General features: G+C 41.9%; 1 protein-coding gene across 4 annotated transcripts in view; it reads left to right on the forward strand.

Moving 5' to 3' along the window:
• Nucleotides 1-7048: 7048 nt before the first annotated feature.
• CHRDL1 (chordin like 1) overlaps nucleotides 7049-21913 on the forward strand; it is a 38360-nt gene continuing 23495 nt past the window's right edge. For 3 of the 4 annotated variants that reach the window (XM_064713299.1, XM_064713302.1, XM_064713300.1), the window contains exons 1-4: nucleotides 7049-7502; nucleotides 10289-10434; nucleotides 12144-12256; nucleotides 16151-16244. In XM_064713299.1, coding sequence (XP_064569369.1) covers nucleotides 10329-10434; nucleotides 12144-12256; nucleotides 16151-16244 — 313 coding nt within the window. In that variant the 5' untranslated portion in view covers nucleotides 7049-7502; nucleotides 10289-10328. The remainder of the gene's footprint in view (nucleotides 7503-10288; nucleotides 10435-12143; nucleotides 12257-16150; nucleotides 16245-21913) is intronic. The other variant, XM_064713303.1, reaches the window with a different exon arrangement.

Here is a 21913-nt window from a genome sequence, read left to right on the forward strand (position 1 = left end):
TTAGAAGTGAAGGGGGGAGGATCTGCCTGATTGTATCTCTGACCCTGGCAACTCTTCACAAGCAGAGACAGCTGAGTCACTAATATTTAGAAAAATAACATAATTGACTGTATTCAGGCCTGTGGAGGACCCCTGCTGGGTATTCACAGTTAAGCACCAGCAACTCGGTCACTCCTGGCAGCCTTTGTGAAGGGTTGCCAGGGCTGTAGATTCAATTAGATGACCTCCGACAAACTGATTTCCACTGCAAATATCTTTAAAAAAATACATTAAATCCCCAGTAAATACAGTGAAATTGGAGGAGACAGCCCTTCCTACCTCATTGAATGTCCCAAATCACCCCAGAGCCCCAGCTAGAGGCTTGCTGGGATGTTCTGCATGCCCAGGCTCTATTATCACTGCTGCCTAATGTGATTTAGTCCTGTCTATGGATTGCACTCTTTAAATCTGAGAATGTGACAGTGTCGCGGTTGGATGCAGATTAGGATACAAAATGATGTTGAAAAGGTAAAATATTTTCGTGTATCTTTCTTTTCCTTGTCACTGGGCAGGGGTGACAATTCTATTTTCACTAGTTTTTATCTTTAAACAGCTTTTTTTCCAGTACTAACCATTGAATTATTTTGATGTAAGGAGAACTAAGATGAATCAGATCCAGTGTTTTGTACTACCCATTACAATATGCTGCAGTGATACATTACACTGAGCTGTAATATTTATTTTTTTCTCAGTTATCTATACTAAAGGTGATTCATGTGCCACTAAGGCATCTAGGAATGAGATTTTTTTATTTTGCCTTATGCATAGACTTTTATGATAAGCCTTACAATAAAACAAACAATGTGGACACTATTTGTTAATACTATCATAATAAAATCGGCTAACACCTAAATTACACTTTCTAGTTGCTTCTCATAATGTCTGCCTCCTCAGAATCCAGGATTTCATTTCAGTCAACATACTCTGCCCTACTAAATTGCTTCTCAGCCCAACTATTAGTTTCCTTCTTTTCTATCCTAAATAATTCTGAAAAACTATCAAACCCTCATCTTTCTTGCACACATGCATATTTGAAGAAATAGAAGGGAACAGAGCAGTACTGGATTCTCAATATGTCCCTCCAAAGAGGAGCTTAACAAAACAATGTTTTAAAATAATATATCCTATTGTTAGGGTTACAGTGAGATATTAATTCTGTAAAAAAAATATGTAACAGGATAACACCTACTATGAAATGATTATCCAGAGAGCCAAGCATTTTATCACGTGGCATTACAATTATTCTTTCTACATGATGCAAAATAATAAAGTAAGGGTATTTACAGAGAAGAAACTTTTCTTTACATATAATGTAAATTGGTATATGGAACAGAGAACTCATGGAGTGTCATGATTTTTTTTCTCAATGTTCCCTGCTGAGCAGTGCCACAATTAATCAAGCTTTCTAGGTTTTAGTTAATTGCTGGACTCCAATAAATTGGTTTGTACTGGCACTGGTCCAGGTCTGATAATTTCACAGCCTTGCAAACTGCAGCATGTTCACACAAGAACCTTGAAAGCAGGGAGCTGGGATAGAAAAGAATAAAAGAAACTCTTGTTCTGTGACGTTCCATTAATACTTTAAAAGCCAGCCTACTAGCAACAGTGTCTTCACTGTTTGTTTTTTTCCATGTATTTTATACTGACGTTTTTAAGGATGAAATGAAGTCCCCCCTTTCCTCACTTTAAACTTTATTTTGTAGTTGGTTATTCTCAAAAAGCCATTTCTAATTTCACCATTATCCTCTTGGATAGTTCCACTGTTCCCATCCTCTGTTGAGGAGTCCTTGTGACTTTTTGACACAGCTCAGCTATTTTTTCTGTCTCTCTGCAATTTTGCTCATGGGAAAGGATCACCATCTTCTGATGAAGGAAAGTTAAGGCTGACTTTATGAACTAGACAAGAGAAAGGAGTGGTGTTCCCCTCTGGCCTCACTCAGTGCTGGTGAGTGCCCTCGTGGTCGGTGGGACACTGAGGCAGAGCCCAGCCTGGATTTCCCTAAGCCTGCAGTCAGAATCAGGCAGGCTGGCATCACAGCTTAGTGCAAGCCAGCATGTTAGGGAACATGTTAGGGAAAGACAGCTCCACAGCCATTAGTTCATTTTACAACTGAGCTCAGCTACACCAAGGACTTTGTGTCCTCAGCTCTCACTGGTAGCAATGGGATTTTCAAGTCCTCAGCCCCTGGCAGGCTCTGGCTCCATGCTGGCACATATTACACTTTGCTCTCCCTACAGAAGAGATCAATCATTTGGCAACTTCAGTTTTACTAATGGGTTTCAAAAGCATTCTCACACCAGCAAATGTCTAAGCAAAAGAATTACATAATAGCCAAGGTGTTCAGTAACTTTGTTATTGTCTTTGGTTTACCAAGGTGAGATTAGCAGCACTAATCACAGTTTATGAAAGCATATTTGAATTGCAATTGGAGCCTCATTCAGCCTGCCTTGACTCCTTCCTGTCATGCATTGGGAGACAGGACTGACTGGGTTTATCTGGTGGATGCCAGCTGCAAGGAAATGCCTCAGCAAGTGGATCTTTATCATGGTATGATTAATCCCTAAGATTTGTTGTAGCATTTTTTCTGAATAGCAGGACTAAGAGCAAATCACTGGGATTCTTTTAAACTCCTGAAAATTTTTACCAAGTGTGATTCTAGTCAACAATTGCAACAGCAAGAAAGAACTTATGTTGTTTTTATGTGAACTGTGTCACCTTCTGCTGTTTTCAAGAATGTGTGGTAGTGAAAAGACAATGAAGGTGAAGCTGATCCCAGAACTCAGAACTAATCACTATAATCACTTATACAGATTCTCTGATGTTGCTTTTCAATTGCTGAAAATAGCCTGATTTATGGATTTATACTTTGCTGGAAGCACTAATTGTGCTTCCTGCCCACAAAACGCTGCCCATACAGGAATTATAGATGAAAGTTTGAACTGAAGATTTGAACTTGCTATTCATGCATCTCATGAATGTACCAAAGAAATCTATATTCCTACAAATTGTCCTGAAGTTTTTTGACATGACAGATATGAGAGAGAATTACAGCATCATAATTACAGCTGCACACACACTGTGGTGGTAATAGGTATCTTATAAATATCTGGGATAGATTAGATTAGATTAGATTAGAAACATTTGCAGATGAACACTCTGAGGAAATGATGAGCACATGCAAAATTCAGGAGGGCCTCACCTCTGAGTACATATATTTATTCTACACATTGGGATTCTCAACACCCCACCTAGCAAAGTGTCATTTACTCTAGGATGGAATGAAACACCCTGTGGTTGCCTTCTCCTGCATTTTCATTTCTGCTGGCAGGTTTTGTGAGTCTCTTCTCACTTGTGTATTTGGAAGTTAAATTTAAAGAGATATGTTTTATTTGCATTTTTTGACAGAACAATGAAAAACTTTCAGCTACTCTTCAGTCTCATCTGAATATATCCACAGCAAGGTAATGAGGAATTGGGCTGCAGTTTGACATTTTATGTAATGCCTGAATTGAAATCTCAGGCTCACTACATCCATCTGTCTCACTGGCAAATAAATTAATTTCTAGTGCTAGAGGACTGACAGCACACTGTGGATGAAGTCCATGCTACAGAAAAAACAGGAGGGTGGAGAATGCTCATGACCATCCTATGCCATAATCACAAAATCATGCACATCTGAAGCCCTTTTTGTTGAACAGTATCTGTGAAGCCTGCTTGGTGAACATCCAGATTGTATTCCCAGTATGATAACTGGGGGGGCTGATCCAAACCACAAAAAGTAATTTAGAGATTTTTATAAAACCCTGGGAATAATTTTTAGCATCTTAAGATACATTTTCCAAAGGACTTCACTGAATTTATGGGAATGCAGATATCAATGGGTGCTCATCATTACACTAAGAATTTCCTGTCATACATTTTTAGAGTGAAAATTTGACCACAGATAAACAGAAGAAAAAAAAATAGGGATATTGTGTCATGTGTCTAATATCTCTCAGAGCTCCACGTCTGTTGCAATTAAGAAAACTCCACATGGTGTGTAAACATGTTAGCATTGGCATGAATCTTTTAGCCTGTTTTTTTTTCCCCTCACAAGAACTGAGAAATAATAGCAGGATACCTTTATGCTGCTCAGTCACTGTGAGGCACAGCACAGGGACATGGACTTCTACTGGCTGTGTCACACTATTTATCTGCTTAATTTCCATTATCTTTAATGAGAATTGCATGGATAAATCTCTGTGCTTATAAAAACTTAGGGCATCCTTCAATCTTGATTGCTCACTAGCAGGAGCAATTCTTTCCTGCCTGGACACCAGAATGCAGAGCATATTCAAGCAGTGAGTTCTGCTTGGCAGCATGAAGGGCAACCACAGTGGATGTGATGCTTCTCCAGAGCTCTCTGTGTCACACATGTGCAGCAGCCCTGAACTCCACAAGCTGCAGTAGGAGCCCACTGCTGAGCACGAGCACAGAGCAAGGGCCTTGCTAAATTGTGAGTGCTGTGTCAGCCCTGCCATGGGGCTGTGTTAGATGTGAGACAAGGCAAAGCATAACAGGCTGTGGTGACACACAAGGAGTAGTGGTTCTGCTTGTCCTTCGTGGTGAGACCTGGCCAGAGCTGGGAGAAAAGGAACAGCCTGGGCATAGGCGAAGCACTGCCAGGATCCAGGGGCACTGGCAACCTTGTCAGCTCAGAAGGGTCACTCACCAAGAGGCCACCTGTGAACATTCTGTTCATGCACAATGTCCAGCATGTGCCACATTCTCCTGTGGCCTTACAACCACAACCCCTGCTGGAGCACTGTGCCATGGGAAGATGAAGGACAAGAAACAGATGCAGCCACTGTATGTGACCAAGAGAGATGTCAGGCTGCATCTTCAGTCAAAAGTCCTCAGGGGCGTCCCAGCAACTGATGAACAGCTTGAGCAGCAGGACCAGGACTGGGAGTCAGACCAGAGCAGCCTGCCCTTGGAAGTCTGGGTTCCCACCAAGTTGCCAGTTCAGTGAGTCCCAAAGCCTCACTTGAGACAAAGGTTCTTTCAGCCAGTTCTCTACAACCTAAATCTGCCAGAATGGATAAAGAGCTCCAGTTCAAATATCTTTATGTTCAGCAAATGTCTTGCACCTGAATTAGTATCTCCAGAGACCATCAGACAGCAGCATTTTCTGAAACAGTCTTAAAAAATGCAGTAGAAAGTGCTGGCATCTATAGCAACTTTCCCAAAGCACTCTTCAGGCCAAATAAGGAATTTATTTTCAAAGAAACCCTCTGCAAAAGAATTCAGGTCACACAGTCTATAGAAAATATTTTGCTTTTCATTACTACTACACTGACTAGGCATAAAGAGTACTGCAACAATTACTGTTGTCTTTGCACACACTGGACTTTGTATCAGCACAGAGAAGAAAATACATGGAGAAAAAATACATAGAGAACACTGACAGAGTTGGGTGGATTGTTCTGGAGGATGTCTCTGCAGTAAAACTGAGTTCTACCCAGGCCCAAAGCTGCATTTACTAAAGTCATGTAGCTGCTATCAACCCAAACTATTAAACCTGTCTACAAAGACCTGTGGATTCCTACTCACCAAGATTTGAAATAGGGTCAGTTCAGTCACACATCTGAGTGTCTGTGTTATTCAGAGGCAATTTATCTCACAGGCTGAGCCTGTATGGTCTAACCCACCACAACACCTAAAGGAAAAACATTCCTACAGCCCCACAATTTGGAAGCACACACATGTGCTTAACTCTGCTCCATGAGCATGGATATCCCTGTGTGGGACTGGAGCTTGCACACAGCAGGTTCTCTGCTTTCATGTGCAAGTTACAATCAATACTTCTGATTCAGAGTTACCATTTCTTTCTCTGTTTGCCTATCCCTGTTTCATACAGTGGCTGTCCCTAACTATCACTCTGCAGCCATAGGGAACATCACATTGGGAACTAAGAGCTTTAAGCAGTGGTTTTTCGTCAGGAACATGGGTTACTGCCTTTGCACAGCAAGACAGAGTGGCAGTGACACAGAAGTAGGCATGGAGCAGTGTTTTCAAAATGCTTAGCTCCAGAACTTTTTTTTTTCATTATTTAATATTAGAAGTAATAGAGTTGCATTTGACTGACACACAGCCTTGGCTGCTCTTAAAGTCACACTACAAAAGCCTTAGCAAGTCATCTATTCTTTCCTCACGCTAGTATAAGGTTTTACCATATACTGCACCTTCAGTGTTTTGTCCAGCTAAGGTACAATGGAAGAAACAAAAGTTCTGCTCAATTTTCAGCCTTCTGAAAATATCTACTAAGCCTGAGAGGTGTACGACCTCCCAGCAGTGCTTCCCAAACACCCTGGTCCCAAACTAGGGGAAATAGGTTGTAATTTGTTTCTCCACATGATGTCTTTTCATACCTCACCCTTTTTCTCAGATCATTTGTCAAGAGTTCACTGATCTCTTCTTATTAGTTACAGGGGCTACAAGAAGACAGAAAAAGAATGTTTGACCAAGCATATAATGAGTCATGGGTTTAATTTAGTTCCACCAGAATCTCAATGTGACCTTGAAACCTTCTAACACAATAAATCAGACCAGAGGGTATCAGCAGAAGGTGTCTGGCAGATCCCAGTGGATGCTAACTCCGTGGGGTCTGCTTCGGGGGGCACCCCGACTAGGAGAAGCCCATTAAAGAGCCGTCTCGGTGTGGAGCCCGCTCTCCACGAAAGCCACCCGTGGGGCTCTGCTCCCGCGGAGGAAAAGCGGCCACGGTAACCCAACCCGAGCTCGTCGGAAGGCACCGGAGCATGGCCCAACCGGGCGCGGGTCCCGCGGGCGGGAGGGCAGCCCAAAGGGCGGGCGGGCTCCGAGCCCCGCGTCCGGTGTCGCCCCTGCCCGCGGCCCCCCGTGGCGGAGCGGCTCCACCCCGGCCGTGTCAGTCACGCCGCTGTGCCGGGCCGGGCGGCGGGCGCGGGGCGCGGGCGAGGAGGGGGCCGGGGCGGAGGCGGACCTGCTCACCCCGCCTCCCGCCGCCGCTCGCTGCCGCCGGGGCTGCGGGGCAGGACCCGCCGCCGAGCATCCTCCGGCCGCGGGGTCTCGCTGCGCTCCTCGCCGGGGCGACAGGCGGTGGCAGGTGCCCCAGCCCGGGACCTTCCGGAGCGCCCACCCCGCGGCGGCCGCAGCTCGGGCGTAGCGGATCCCTCCCTCTCCGCTCCCGTCCATCACTCGGGGGTCGAGGGCTGGCGGCAGCGGCGGGACCCCCTCCGTCCCCTGCTTGTCCCCCCCACTACCCAATCGAAGGGGACACCTAAAAGCCGCGGGAGAAGATTATGGCAACGTGAGCGAGCAGCGGAGCCGCCTGGCCGGACCCCCCGTAGCCGCGGAGCGCGGAGCCGCGCGGTCGCCCCAGCCCGAGCGCTGTTCGCGGCGGTGTCCGAGCGGAGCGGAGCGGCCTCCAGCCCTGCCCCAGGTTTGTGAGCTTTGCTGTCCGAACGAGGCCCCGGGAAGGCGCGGTCCCGCGGCCGGAGCTACTGCCGAGGCCGCGGCACGGACAGCCCAGCGCGGGGACTCGACGCCTCCCGGGCGTTCCGTCTCTCCCGTTCTGCCGGTCCGTGTCCCGCCGCCCCCTCGGGGCAGCGCCGGCACCTGGCCCGGCCCCGGGCAGGGCAGCCCCGAGCCGAGCTCCCCTCCCGGCCCCGGGCGGGGCGGCGGGCGCTCCCCGGGCCGGCGACCAAGGGGCGGCTGCTCTGTCAGAGCAGCGAGAGCGGAGCCCGCGGAGAGCCCCCGCCTGCGGCCACCTCCCGACGGCAGCGGGCGGACGCGCCGCGGGGATAAAGGCTCGGCAAGAGCGGAGGGACAGGGTTCAGGGTTCGCGCTGCGGCTGATGGAGGGAGCGCGGCCGTCGGGGCTGAGCTGTCCCCGCCGCTGCATCACCGCAGCCCCGGCCAGCTGCCCTCGGCACTGCCATTTTTGGATTTTGCGGGGCTTTTTCTCTAATCGTAAAACGTGGCGAGGCCGGATACCGCCTCTTGTAGTTAACAAGCCGGGCTCTTTGGAGGGAGAGGCGTTAAACAGAGCCCCTTCTGCTTTATTTCACTAAGTAATTAAAGTCATCCACACTAAGTAAGGTGTGGATGACTTTAATTGTTTCTACAATGCAGAAAATACACCAATAATTAACAGGTTAATACTAACTGAGATTATTTAAATCCAGGAATATTTTTAGGACATTGCCCTTTGGGGAAATAAAGGGAGTGTCCTAATAGTGAAAAGTATGTGTTTATATTTGGAGTAACAACAATGCAGAAATTAAAGAGAATTAAGAAAGACATCAAAAGTCTCCATCCCATTTCTGTTATTAACTCCTCCATCTCACATTACTGTGCAGCATTTCTAAAAAGAAGCAGTCCAAGTTTTGTAATGTACTTCCCTTTTCAAGACCTGGCATTTAAAATGGGTCGATTTCTGAGCCTTTCAATTCCAACAAACTAACCTAGCTAACAGATAAGGTGCTGTATGAAGGATAATTGTGCACCATTTATAATTATTGTTTGCTTAAGCAATCCCTAAGAAAGCTGAAATATTTAAACATTCACATTTCTGCTAGTCCCAGTGATGTGCTACTGTTGTTCTGAATGCATGCATGATGTCCTGGGACTAAATTATGAGGTTTTAATGTTAAACAGGTTTTTAAAAGCTTGTTTGGCTTCAAAAATGTCCTGTGTGATTTGAATATTGGAAAGAGAAAAATTACTTAAACTCTTCTTCTGAAATTGAAACATTATTCTCAACTTGCAAAATAAATGGAAAGTTATGTTTTGTTACTGAATAGGGACTTGTTTTAAAGAAGGGGTTTCTTTAAACATTTTCAGAGGCAATTTGCATTGTTTTGATTGAGTTTACTGAGTACAGAGTAGTGGCACAGGTTTAGTTAGTTAAGGAAGATGTCCATTGTGGTTGTGGTTTGGGAATACAGAGAATTTTTGAACAATGAAGGTAATGAAGCCGCTGATAAACTCAGATCACACACCCTTTGTTACAGTATCCTAGGTCTCAACAGTCTTAACAGGAAGATCTTCATTTTAATGGCTTCTTAACTTACTGCTTAATTTCTTTTAAGTTATCCACCACTTTACTTATGCCTATATAAATTATTATTTTTGCCTTGATTATTTGTAAGTTTGAACATATTTATATACAGTTCTGTTGTGTACATGAAATCTGAAGAGGCCATATTAGTTTACAAAACAGACAGCTCATTTTTCCAATAGGGACTCTTTTTGGGGTTTTTAAGCTTCTGTAAAACTAATAGTGAATCCATATCAAGGCTTTTAAAATCATACCCAAATCTTTCCAACATTGTAAGTTATGGACAAGTGCACTCTGGGAAGATAACACTTTTGCAATGAATGTTTATAAGCATTGGAGCAGCAAAATAGTAGAGTCTTAAGTTGGCTGTATTAAAAAAAATCTGCTTTAGTTAATTAGTTAATTATTTCCATAAAATAATTCACTTGTTAAACCCCAGAAAAAGATAAACAGAATGCAGCAAGTACAATACCAGCTCTGCACCACACAGAGAAGAATAAATTAAGCTTTGCCTCACATGCAGGATTTTAACATTAAAGATCCACAGGAATGGAGATGCCAAGTCATTCCCCCACTCTGCTCTCAGCTATCAAGGCAGCAGAAGGGTTAACTCTAGAAAAATTAATTCTACACAGTACCAGAACAATAGTGGTGGGGAGAGGGGCGAAGGGGAGAGCTGAATAGTGCTGGAAGCCTATTAGATGTGGTCAGGAGAACTCCCACTGCTGCAGCAGGGCCAGTGGCTCACCCTGAACAGGGATTTCCACACGACCTGTACTCCAGGGACAACAAGGCTGACTTTAGGATGAAGCAAACATGTTGCAATTGACACCAAAGGTATCTCTAAAAGTGATGCTCTACAAGAACATAGCCCAAACTAGTTTCCTGGGAAAGAGAACTTTTGGGAATTTAGATTGCTTCCTTGCCAGATTGCTTTGAAATAAAATAAGGACATTTTTAGAAGGAATATCCAGTTTTCAGCTTTCATGAATAGGAATGTGGCCCTTTTTCCAAAAATTAAATTACCTGAAGGCAAAGCTGTTTCCATGAAAGGAAGATGCATGATACAGATATATTTTTTTTTGTTGTGGCAGTTTAAGAATTCTGTGTGCTGTATTAAATAATTGAGTATCTTACAAGACTATAATTAATATTTTTTCCCAACAGTTCAACATTCTCTTCTTGGAGGCTCTTTCTTTTCCTGTTGATGATAAAGATGGAAAGGAAGTGGATATTGGAGAATTTTCATTTTATCTTTTTTGGTGTGCTCTGTCTCCTTTTCATAGATGGAGGTAAACTAGAACAAGTAAAACGTAAGTAGACTTCAAACAAATCTGTCACATTCACCTAAATTGGACATTTTCCTTCTATTTTCAGATGTGGTTCAGAAAAGAATGTCCTAAACCTTCTAACATATTTCCTCCTTCTAATCCTGTATTTAGTGGAATCAGGCCACAGCCACACTTGGGGTACATTTTCCTGAAGCTGTACAGGTTATAGTGTATCATAAAGAACATAACACATCAGTTGGAGAACCTGTTTTATTTCAAATATCCTGAGTCAAGAGTGTGCTTAATTCTATTTAGTAACCTCTGTAAACATATGACAGATTATCTGGATCTGTCCCATGTGTAAGACTATTGTGCTGAAGTTTTCAGCTAGTGTAAAGCTTGTCCAAGACTGTTCTGTTGTGTTGTAAAAACAACCTCATATGAACTGGATTAGATTCTCAACATCCTTTGAGAAAATTAAGAGTCTCTCTTAAAAAACTGTCAAAAACTTGATGAGAAGAATTGAAAAGAATACAAACAAAATAAAGGGAGCATTTCTGTAAAGCCTGTCATCTGTGGGAGATGTTAACATATTTCAGAAATCATGGCAAGCAGGAATAGCTACCCAAATAAACCTAGGAGTTATTGACTGCTTCAGCCTTGTTAGTAGGTCTCTGGCATGCTCTCCCTACCTGCACAGGTTGGGTTTTGGCCTCCTTCTTACAAAAGACATTATTTGCCCTTAAAAATTTTTAGCCTCAGTATTAGCAGGTTCTGCTTCCAAGGAAGATGGGAGAAAAAAAAAGAGAACGAGTTTCAGAAAGGCCCTCTGCCCCACTGAACTCACTCACAGAAAAACCATGTGCAGGAACCTTGTTCAAAGAAGGAATAGTGAGAAATTGCCAAACTCCAGCTGTCTGCTTTTTCACATCCTGTGTTCCATTTGTTATGCTCCTGTGTGAAGGGAAAACAGATCAGAGCTTCTACTAACAGTCCCTAGCTCTGGCTACTTTCTTCTAGCCCAGTGAAATGTGAAGACTGTCCCTGGCTTGGATTAGCACATGGAAGATGGGTATTTTTTTAAGATATCCTGAAGTATCATCGATACTGTGGGTAATGAATTAAACTGTACTTGGATATCATTAAGATAACAGAAAGGTATTCCTACATGGAAGCACATGAGAAACACCCTTTTATTGTAGAGATCCGAGGTTTCAGTGTGAAACCCTAGTGTGACAGGAAGGCATAGGACAATAATGTCTGACCTGTATGTGGATTTCTGCAAGTCTGTAACTGCAAGATCAGAAGTGCTTAGTGAACAAAAGATTTAAAATATTTTGAAAGCTGATGCATAAATTATTTCAGCATCTCTCTGTGGTACAACCTGGGATTTTCCTCAGTTGGACCAATTGCTTTGGTTTTGCAGTGAAGAGATTTTGTTTCCTATAAGCCTGTTTGAGTGATCAGGCACTTAAATTTTCTTACCTAAACAGGTGAAAGGATAAACTCACCTGTACAAAAGCCATTTAATCATCATTTCAGGAGTGGCAATTTTGGAAAAAAAATGGGAGACCATGCCATTTATTTTGGTTTGGAAGTTAAGAAAAAACAGCATGTGGAATTAAGGGTCTTTCTGTTCTGTAATTCTTCAGGAAAAGAAGTTTACAGAAAACTGCACATCTAAATATACTTCATAAAAATTGAATGGAAATTTTCATTCATAGCTCTTTCAATTCTTTACTGTTTTACAGATTCAGATACATACTGTGTGTTTCAAGATAAGAAATACCATGTAGGAGAAAGATGGCATCCTTATCTAGAACCGTATGGCCTTGTTTACTGCGTTAATTGTCTTTGCTCAGAGGTAGGACTGCTGAATTATTGATCCTACAACTCCTGCTTGCTTCATTGACTAGAATCCTTTCTCATGCAGCTACCATTTGACAAAGGCCAAACCTATTTTCACTAGTGGGTCCTGGTCAGGCTGCAGGAAATAGAGGCAGGTGATCCTAGTGAAAGGAAAATATTAACAGAGAAGGCCAATACTGGCAAAAAATCCTTGCATAGCATAGACAAAACAACTCCTTAATTAGCCAGAAGCTTTGTGGATGCTGGGCATTACATCTCAACTGATCAGGCCCCACTACCTAAATATAACCCTTGCAGTTCCACCAATGTGGATGATTATGCTGAACCTGAATTTGGTACTTTGATCTGTGTACACTGCCAACATCTTCCAGTCAAAGCATCTGCTGCCCTAAAGTACTGAAGGAACAGGCTTAGATATCACTGTTAGTAAAAGTCAGTCAAAGAGGAATGAGATGATGAAACATGAGAAAAGGTTGTGGGGAGCAGAGAGAATTGGATAGAACATGAAAGGGCTCCCATCAGTTGATGGCTGATGCAAAAACACAGCAGTCAGAGATCCCCACAGTATGTCAGATACAGCTGGGAGGAGGCACAGAAATGAGGGCAGTTTATGTCCCTTAGAGTACTTTAAAATAAACAGTAAGGGATCTTAATCACTAACACATGAGACACTCCAGATGCTGAGTTCTGTCTGCTATATTTAATGAAGAATAAAGTATTCCTCGCTCTTTTCCCTCCCTGCAAGTGTAAAATATTGGGCCCCTGTGCAGCATTTGCTCTGAGGGAATCTGCTACTACAATTCAGTACAGAGATGCACAAACAGTAGTCCCACAAGTTTAGCTGCAGAATGCAGCTGTGAGAGAAAAAACAATGTAGTAGGAAGGAAAGTGTTTGTTTAGAGCAAAAAGGAGTTTCCACTCAACTTTTGCTGATGTATATGCCAAGTTGAAAACTCCCTCAGAGTTTGTGTGGAGTGAAACACTCATTAAATCACTGGAAGAATGTGTCATGGGTGGGGAAAAAATTAACTGGAAATCCTTGAGATCTGGATACAAATAAATGCTCAATGGTTTTTAGAGAGATGTTGGACAGTTTGGAGGGATGGGAAAGTGCCTGGTCAGCTCCTCTAGACAACAACATTGCTGGGACCCAGACACACCCACACACTATGAGCCACCAAAAAACAGAGTCTGTTTTATTTTTTAACTTGGGTGTGGAAGACAAAGTGATAGTTCAGGGCAGCAGATTAGTAAAGAAGGAAACTGCTTATGGTACCTTCCAGTACATGCAGCTCAGAAGTGGACTGGACTTTACTCCCTTGTTTGCCATATTTTACCTTAGGTGTGCCATGAGCGTGCAAAAGGCAACCTGGGATAATTTCAGCACTGGGGATGCGGAGGGATCTCTTGGATGTGGCTCTTGTTGTCTAGAAGGAAGATGATTGCAAATAACAACTGTAGCATCCAACCACTCATTTGAGTTTTGTCCTGGCCAAAATCATGCCCTCAGAGAGAGAGATCTACCATGAAAGCTCCTGAAGCTTCATCAGTTTCATGAAGTTTCTTTCAGGAAACCCTCAACAATTTATAATTTTAGCAAAATAAAGGCATTAGAAGACATATCATGACATAGCACAAGCACAGACCATAAACCTGACATATGACAGTGTAAAAGATGAAAGTAAAGTGTGCCACAGACAGCAAGTCACAGAGATCTAAGTCAGATATGATTCCCTGGCAGGATCTGTACAGAGTCTGATGCAGCAACTGATCCCCTTACACTGCAGAGAAAAGCAAAAAAATCCCCAGGGGTCTTTATATCCAGTGCATCAAAATGTGTTTGCTGGCCACAGACACCGTGATCCACGTGATGTCTGCACAAAACAAGTCACATCAGCCAGGCAGCAGACAGAGATCTCTGCTCTGTCTCTAAACAGTCTGTCTGTCCATCCCCCCAGCACACACACTTCTGATGTTTAAGAAAAAGGCAAGGCAAATTAACTAAACAGAGGCCAAGTTATACAGCCTGGCACTAAAAAAAAAAAGCTTTCCTGTTTTTGTGTGTGTATAGTATTGTATTTTTACAAGTTATAATTTACATACTTAAGCCAGAATAAAACTAAACATAATTCAGTGTTCTCACCCTGTTCCCCCTTCCTTTTACAACCCCTCCTCCCCTCCAGTTCATAGTGGAGCCTGTTGACTGTTACTGTCAAGTAAAATAGAGCACTCACAATTTGTCAGATCATTATTTTACTCCCTAAAATACAGTTTTTTAAAGCAGTTTTTTGCCGTGTTCACAGTCATATCTGCAGATCTCAGGCTGAATGACTGCTCTCCACCCTCAGCACTGCTAGCCCAGCTTTGGGAGAGAGATCATCAACAGTGTCTGGTACCTGATGCAGAAATGTGACCTTGGCCCTGGCTTAGAGAGACTGACCAGCACTTGGGTCGTGCTCTGGTGCTGGGGCTGCTCTCCCAGCTACCACTGGGAGAGCAGGTGTAAGATCAGTCTCACTAAGCACAAGATCAGGTAAAGTGGCTCTGTCCTGAGGCACACAGTGGAGTCTGGCTGGCAGTGTGGAGCAGCAAAGTTGGCCTGCAGAATTTTATCACAGCTGACCATGCACAGCAAGTAAACATTCACCTCAGGAGATTCCACAGGACTTAAAATGAAAAAGAGTGAGGTCACAGAACAGGACAAGCCAGCAACATGGAGACAGGTCAGCAGGCAGTGCCAGCCTCTCTTCCACAGCTGTGCTTCACAGGCTCCCACGTCTGCTGGGCAAGCAGCTGTGCAGACCAGGGATAGTCCTTGTTCTGTCAAGATCCTACAGTCTAAAATTTGCTCCTCTCCTACAAAATCAGTATATTTCATTCCAGTTCTTATTGGAAACAGATGGTGATAATCATGTTTAGTGTCTCTTTCCAAAGCAGATGCACAACTGTAGTTTGTGGCTAGCAATGATCTAACAGTAGGATTCCAGCCTGTGGTCTGCAGATATTTGTCAATGAATTATTTTGAAAGGGATGAATAGAAAAGCCTATACATCTGCTGTCTAGGGAACTCTGCACATCCACTGAAAACATTTCAGTGCTCCAGAAGGCATATGAAAATAAAGTAGGTTTAGTCCTGACACCACCTTAAACTACAGTCATAACTTAGTATCAATGTTCATGCTGAAAGATCTTTCTTGTTATAAATATGAGCAACTCAGAGGTAAATTAAGAGGATGAATTATAGATGGGAAATGGGAATTTGAAATGGATAGTCTTTTCTGGTTACAGACACTGGAGAATGAAAATTCCCTGTGTTTTAATTATAAATCAAACTTAGATGTGGTCAAATAGAATATTATGTTAATGACATGAATAATGAACCCTATTCCCTAGACTTAACTCATGTTTCTTAGAAAAATGGCTACTTACCATCTGGGTTTTTTTGTCTACTGGGAAAGCAATAAAAGGAAAACAAAAGACTCTCCACAGTTTTCAGGAACAATTACAGATGCTATTGTCTCTTGTGGTCTTGAACTAACCCTCAGTAGGGGATATCTCAGAGATCGACCATTTATCCATGTCTTAGTTTTGGAAATGCAACTCCTAAGCATAATCTGCTCAAAAGAAAAAGAGAAATGGAAAGAAAAAGAGAAATGGAGATCATTGCTGTCCATTTTTAGATACTTCCTCCGATTTTCAGGTTTTTAAGGATTTCTGACCTCCAGCATAAATTCAAAGGCAGTGGAAGTATCTGGGCATATCTCAGTGTGAGTGAAACCAGAATGTTGTAAAAAGGCTTTTAAAAAAGTTTGGATGTAGAATAGAGAACACAGAAATTTGTAAGACAGTGCATTTCATTAAAATACTATGTACTATGTTCCATCTGCAGAATGGAAATGTTTTGTGCAGCAGAATAAGATGCCCAAGTCTACACTGTGCTTCCCCTGTGCATGTACCACAGCTGTGCTGCCCACGATGCCCAGGTAATTCATATTAGTGATAAATAGTCCTTTCTGAAAGTTATTTAATATGCTGAGTAACAACAAAATTAAATATTTGTGCTGGAAAACCTCTGTGAAGTAAACATCCTCCTGTATCCATTCAGGTCATGAGAGGCTTGTCCTACAGTAAGTTACAGTATTTCCCATGGTGATTTTTATTTAGGAAATCAGAAGTATAGATTTTTGAAAGGATCAGGTAAGCTACCAAGTCCAATCCCTTACAATCCAGGCAGAAAGCAGCAGTCCTTTCAATGACTGTCCATTCCAGACTCCTTATCTCTAAACTCTATCACAATAAAACACCATCTCACAATTCCTAGGTTTCTGGTTTTGGTGCTTTTCATAAGAGCAGACCAAAATATGTGGTTATTTGGAATGGCTGTCTGTTAACAAGCAAGTCAAAATTGCTTTGGCAAGTGTGCATTTGTATAGTGTCACTGTACAACCAGTCTGGCAACGTTTACCTTTTACATCTCAGGTCCAGGCATAGCTTCATAATTAGTAGAGACTGTTGTAAATCATAGAAGCAGTGCTGTGGAAGTTTATGACTATATAAATCCAATTGGATACTGTATAGTAAATTCTCCAGACTGTACATTTATTATATGCTCATTATTAAGAGCCACTGTATGAAAGAGACTAAGCAGGATCTTTCACAAGCCTGTTCCAGCATTCCCGACATGGCCTAATGGCTGGGAGATTGACCAGGGCTTTTCCCTAAATGCCTGTCTTAGTGGCACCCCACATTTCCAATTATAAAAGAGTATTCATGCAGCATCATAGAAAGGGGTTTTATTTGGCTTTCTCCAGAGTTTAATTGTCTGAGGAAAGCAGCTGTTCCCTGAGCACAGCCTGTCAGCAGGAGGCAGTAAGTGCACAAAGCCAGAGGGATGTGAGTGCACAAGAAGGTTCCTGTTCAGGTGGGATTGATGTGTTCACTGCACTTACTGGATAATAAATGGTATCCACACATCAGTTTTGGGTTGGATTCATCTGCCCTGACAATTGTTTACTCTCTCTATCAGATATGTGTATCAATATTTTGATCTAGGTATCCAGAATCCTTTTTTGAACCAGTGACAAGGAAGAACCATTTTGAGCTTATAACTCATCTGATGCTGTGATGCTGTTTTTGTGTCTTAGGATGAGATTGAGCCCATTCAACTTTAAATACAACTCTTTGGAGTTGGAATGTCCAGTGGAATTTTCTTAAAACATCCATTGGAGTTTTCTCTATAGTGGTTTACTATGTAGGAAAGAAAATTTCTAAGGCAAAATCCTTTCTTTGGCAAACTAGAACTTAGTAAAATAGTAAGGTGCTGGGAACACAGATCCCTCTTTTGTTTCCAGATCAAAAGAAGGACTGGTGTGCTGGTGTGCCCAAAATCTGGTCAGTTTTTCCAGCTAATCTAAGCTTCAGTTGGGAAGACAATAATCTAAATACCCTTTACAGCTGTTGGAAACATGAGGGTGATTCAACCTGTCACCCAGAATGAGAAGACTTTTTTCCCTGGAGACACCTGTCACTCTCCACTGATTATTGAGGGAACACAGGAAAACTGGATGCTTACTTTTTGACAGTTTAAGTTAAATCACAAAAGTCCTACTCAATAATTGGCATTTTCAATCAGGAACCTTTTCTATTATTTTTTAGTATCTCTGTATTGTATTTACTATAGAAACATAAATGCTTCCAGATTGATTGGTTTTGCTTGGCAATGAAATGTTTTGGCTTTTTTCTGTTCATGAGCTTGTAAATGTCATGATACCTATGAAGATTTTAAAATATTCCACAACGATCTAGTAAGGAAAAGTAAGGCCCCGTTTAAACTCTCATATCCATTTTATCAAGTTTAGTTCTTCCTATTCATAGTCTTCAGCTGGAATTTTGTACTCCATGTTTAAACTGATAAGTATGGAAAATTATTAGAATGAGCCTTTTTTGAATTGTGATCTATTATCTTCTGTTAGCTGTTCATAAAATCTATTTTTAATCAATCTGCTACAAATGATGGGCCATTACATTGCTAGCTGTGCACTATCTCATTAAAAATGTGAGTCCCACTATGGTCTGTTTTTCCCCTGATTTAATCTGTAACAATGTTAGGTAAAAGAGAACCAGGAGTCTCCTGTGATTTCAGGGGTTATTTACATTCTGCTTTCTGCAGTGATTATGTGTACAATATTTGGTGCTCTATCTTCAGTGGTAATTGTTCATGCCTGATCTGAATAGGTATCTCAAGCATTCTTGCAGATCTTGTGCCAACTTTCCATTCCTATGTGTTCAGCATACAATGTCTTTTGTGCAACATCCCATGATATGCAGGAAATTCACTTCTCTGGTTTTCCTGGTTATTTTTTAATGAAATGTGTGAGAACTCTGGCCATTGGCCATCCATGTGAGTTTCTCTCATAAATGCTCATTATATTCTGTCACATATGGTTCCCCTCCATTTCTCAAGCTGCATTACAGAAATGAGTAATGCTAGTCAGAGGGACCTGGGGCTCTTCTCTTGCCTCTCTGCAGGCCTTGTAGAGTGTAACTGCACAAATCGCTGTCTCCTTATTTAATGAAGCAGAGGTAATGCCAGGAGGCAGCATCTTGCATTGGACATTGAACTTCTTAGCTACCTAAGTGAAGGAGCTGTTGAAAGGATTCCTTTGAGAAAAGCTGGCACTGCTCTCTCCCTGGAATTAATGTCTTCTGCATCCATAGTGACACTGGTCTCACTGACACAAAGAGATGCAGTGTTTGTATCCTGTCTCCCTGGCACCAGACATCATGAGTCTTAAGTAGTTTTCAGAAGGATCTTCTGCTTCCTTCAGTGGTTCACCAGCTTCTACCACAGATTCCCTGCTAACCTTTCTTTTTTAAAATGTATTCTTTCTAGCACTGGCAAAATCCATGCCTTGTTTCCTATACAGATCTAGGTATTCCTTCCTTTTGCAGCTCTGAAAAGTATTTTACCATCTGAACTGTATTCTTCTTATCAGCACACATATGTAACCAAAAACCTAGGGTCACAGGAATTGAGGCTCTTTTTACACAATAGTGACACTCAAAGGACATCACATGCTTCTGAGCTTGATCTCCTTCCTTCCACCTCAGGATGCTCCAGACATCATCAGAGAGGGGATCTGTAGTCAGGGAGAGAATTCACCATCATTCTCAGATCTGGATCAGCTCATGACCTAGAGTGGACTTCAGAGCTTCTGCCTCCTGCCATGAAAATAAACTTCATGTCCAAGTTCTTTGAGCATTTAGCTGTGGCTGTCTTTTATGGCACTTCTATGGACAGTGCCTTCAAAGCTGGAACATTTATTGTGGATTGTATAATTTCTACATTCAACAATTATAAATCAAAGTATTTAGAGTCTAGCTGAAGATCAAATATGTAAACCTAAGAAAAGCTTACATCAGAAGCAAAAATTCACAATTGCAGGATTCAGAAAAGGTTTCTACATTCCACTTGCTGGTTTGATTTCTCAGCAGATAAGGCTGCATGCTGATGTATGAATCAGCCCATCTGGCTCCAGTGTTTTCTAAGCTTGCTGCCCTGACTAAACACACTGCCTTCCAAGAACATTCATATTGCTAACATGTTAAAGTTTAAGCTCCTTTGGTACTATGGTTTTTCTTTATCAAATTCAAATAATTTTTCTGATGTACTTTTGTTCTTCTTTAGATACAGAAATGCCAAGTGTCACCTATATACACAGCAGGTCTAAAGATGTACCAGATGAGGTATCTCACAACAGTGGGCTGAGAACATCACCTAAAAATGAGTGAGGCTCTGTCTGCATGGTAGACAGCAGCATGGCCCAGTAATACCTGAATCTTTGAACTAGCTATTTTAGATCCTGGGACAGTGCAGAACTCACTGCAAAACTTGCTGAAGAAGCAGGAAAAATGTGCCTGCCATGAGCTCAGTGCTACCTTCAGCAGTGCCTGAGCTGGTCCAGGTGACAGCCTGCACTCTGCAGTGGAGACAAAGACTCAGCATTGCAAGGTGCAGGGCATGTACAGCTCCTGGTGACCTGACAGACATTTTGTAAGTCAATACAGAATATCTGTGTAGTGCAGCACATCTTGCACTGAATTAAACCAAAATCTTCAACCCTTTCTGTTGGAATGCTCTGGTGGAGTGATTTTTCCATTGCAGAATGCACACACATTAAACCATTTGGTGAAGAAGCTTTGGGTTCTCCCCACCTCACACACCAGAGCTCTCAGGCTCTCAGTTCTAGCCTTCTTACCCTTCCATTCATGAACATTTTTGGGATGGAGGAAGGGATCCTGTACCCAGCTCTTCCATCCTCTATGCAACTCTGCTTGCTACCACCTACCCTTCTCATAGCAGCGAGTCCTAACACTGGGTAGTTGTCAGATAGTTTAAATTAACTTTTATTTGGAAGTAAATTTGTTTTAGAAATATAATGCTATGGGCATTCCAGGGAGATGTCTTTTTCTTATTGATATGTGCTTAGATAATTTTATTTGGTTTGTGATTTGCCTTTGTCACTACCTTCCTCAAGGAATGTTTGCTGTCACAGCCAGATTGAGGTTATTGCTCATTTCCATTCTGCTTTTTTGACCATAACTTTTTTTAAAAAATCTATCTTTATATCAGCATCCAAAATGTATGTGAAAAAATACGTATCTTCCCACATGGATGACAGAACTTCAATTCTTTGGACTGACATGATAGGATAGGATAAGCTGCTCAGAATTTTTCCAAGATAACTTCCAAGACCTTCAAAGAGACTTCAGAGAGGATTCAGAATGCACCAAAGCTTCATTTAATTTGTTTCCTCAGTGGTAGAGAGATTGGTGGATTCATATAATATTTTAACTTGAGAGCAGGAATTAAACTAGAGCAACCTAGAAAGTGTTTTATGAGCCCTTCAGAGTTTCTGGGCAATTGATAGGCAATTTTTTATGCAACTATAAAAGAAAACACAGGAAATTAATCTGCAGAAAATATATTAAAATGATGTGAAGAGCTTGACTATAGCCCCAGAAAGCTAAAACACAAGCAACAGCCTTTTGAATGTTTAAACTGAAACTACATCTTTGCCTTGAATCTGGATGGAAGTTCATAGTGTCTAGATAAGGTGCTACTAGCTCCTTCAAGCAATGAATTTCATACACTGTCTACAGTCTGACCATATTAAAGACTAGCTGTGGTGATTAACTCCAAATTACCCTGGAGTTTTTAGAGCTTAACCTGGTCCTTAAAGTTATTTTAATGTAAAGCACTTTGTGGCTTAATATCGTTGACACCTGCACCTCCAAGAGGCACATATGGATTTTATTTAGAGCTGGTGTTTGCAGTTTTTGGATAGTGAACAACTTTTCCATCCACATTTATTGTCTGCCTCCACCACTACTTAAAAGACATCATCATTGCACAGCTTTGGCTGTTTTTTAAAGGAACCTGAACGCATCACTTTAATTTGTAATATTACAAATTTACAAAACAGATTTGTAATAATTTGGATTGTGATGCATGACTGAGAGAAAAGGCTAAATGCACATGGACTGAGGCTTGATCCACTTTCCACTGTAGTCAATAGACAGATTTCTATTAACTTTGTTTTTGGACTCAGTCTTCTCTGAGAACAGATGCAGTTACTGATGATGATATGGT

This window comes from Zonotrichia leucophrys, chromosome 4A (assembly GCF_028769735.1).
Source record: "Zonotrichia leucophrys gambelii isolate GWCS_2022_RI chromosome 4A, RI_Zleu_2.0, whole genome shotgun sequence".
Lineage (NCBI taxonomy): Eukaryota > Metazoa > Chordata > Aves > Passeriformes > Passerellidae > Zonotrichia > Zonotrichia leucophrys.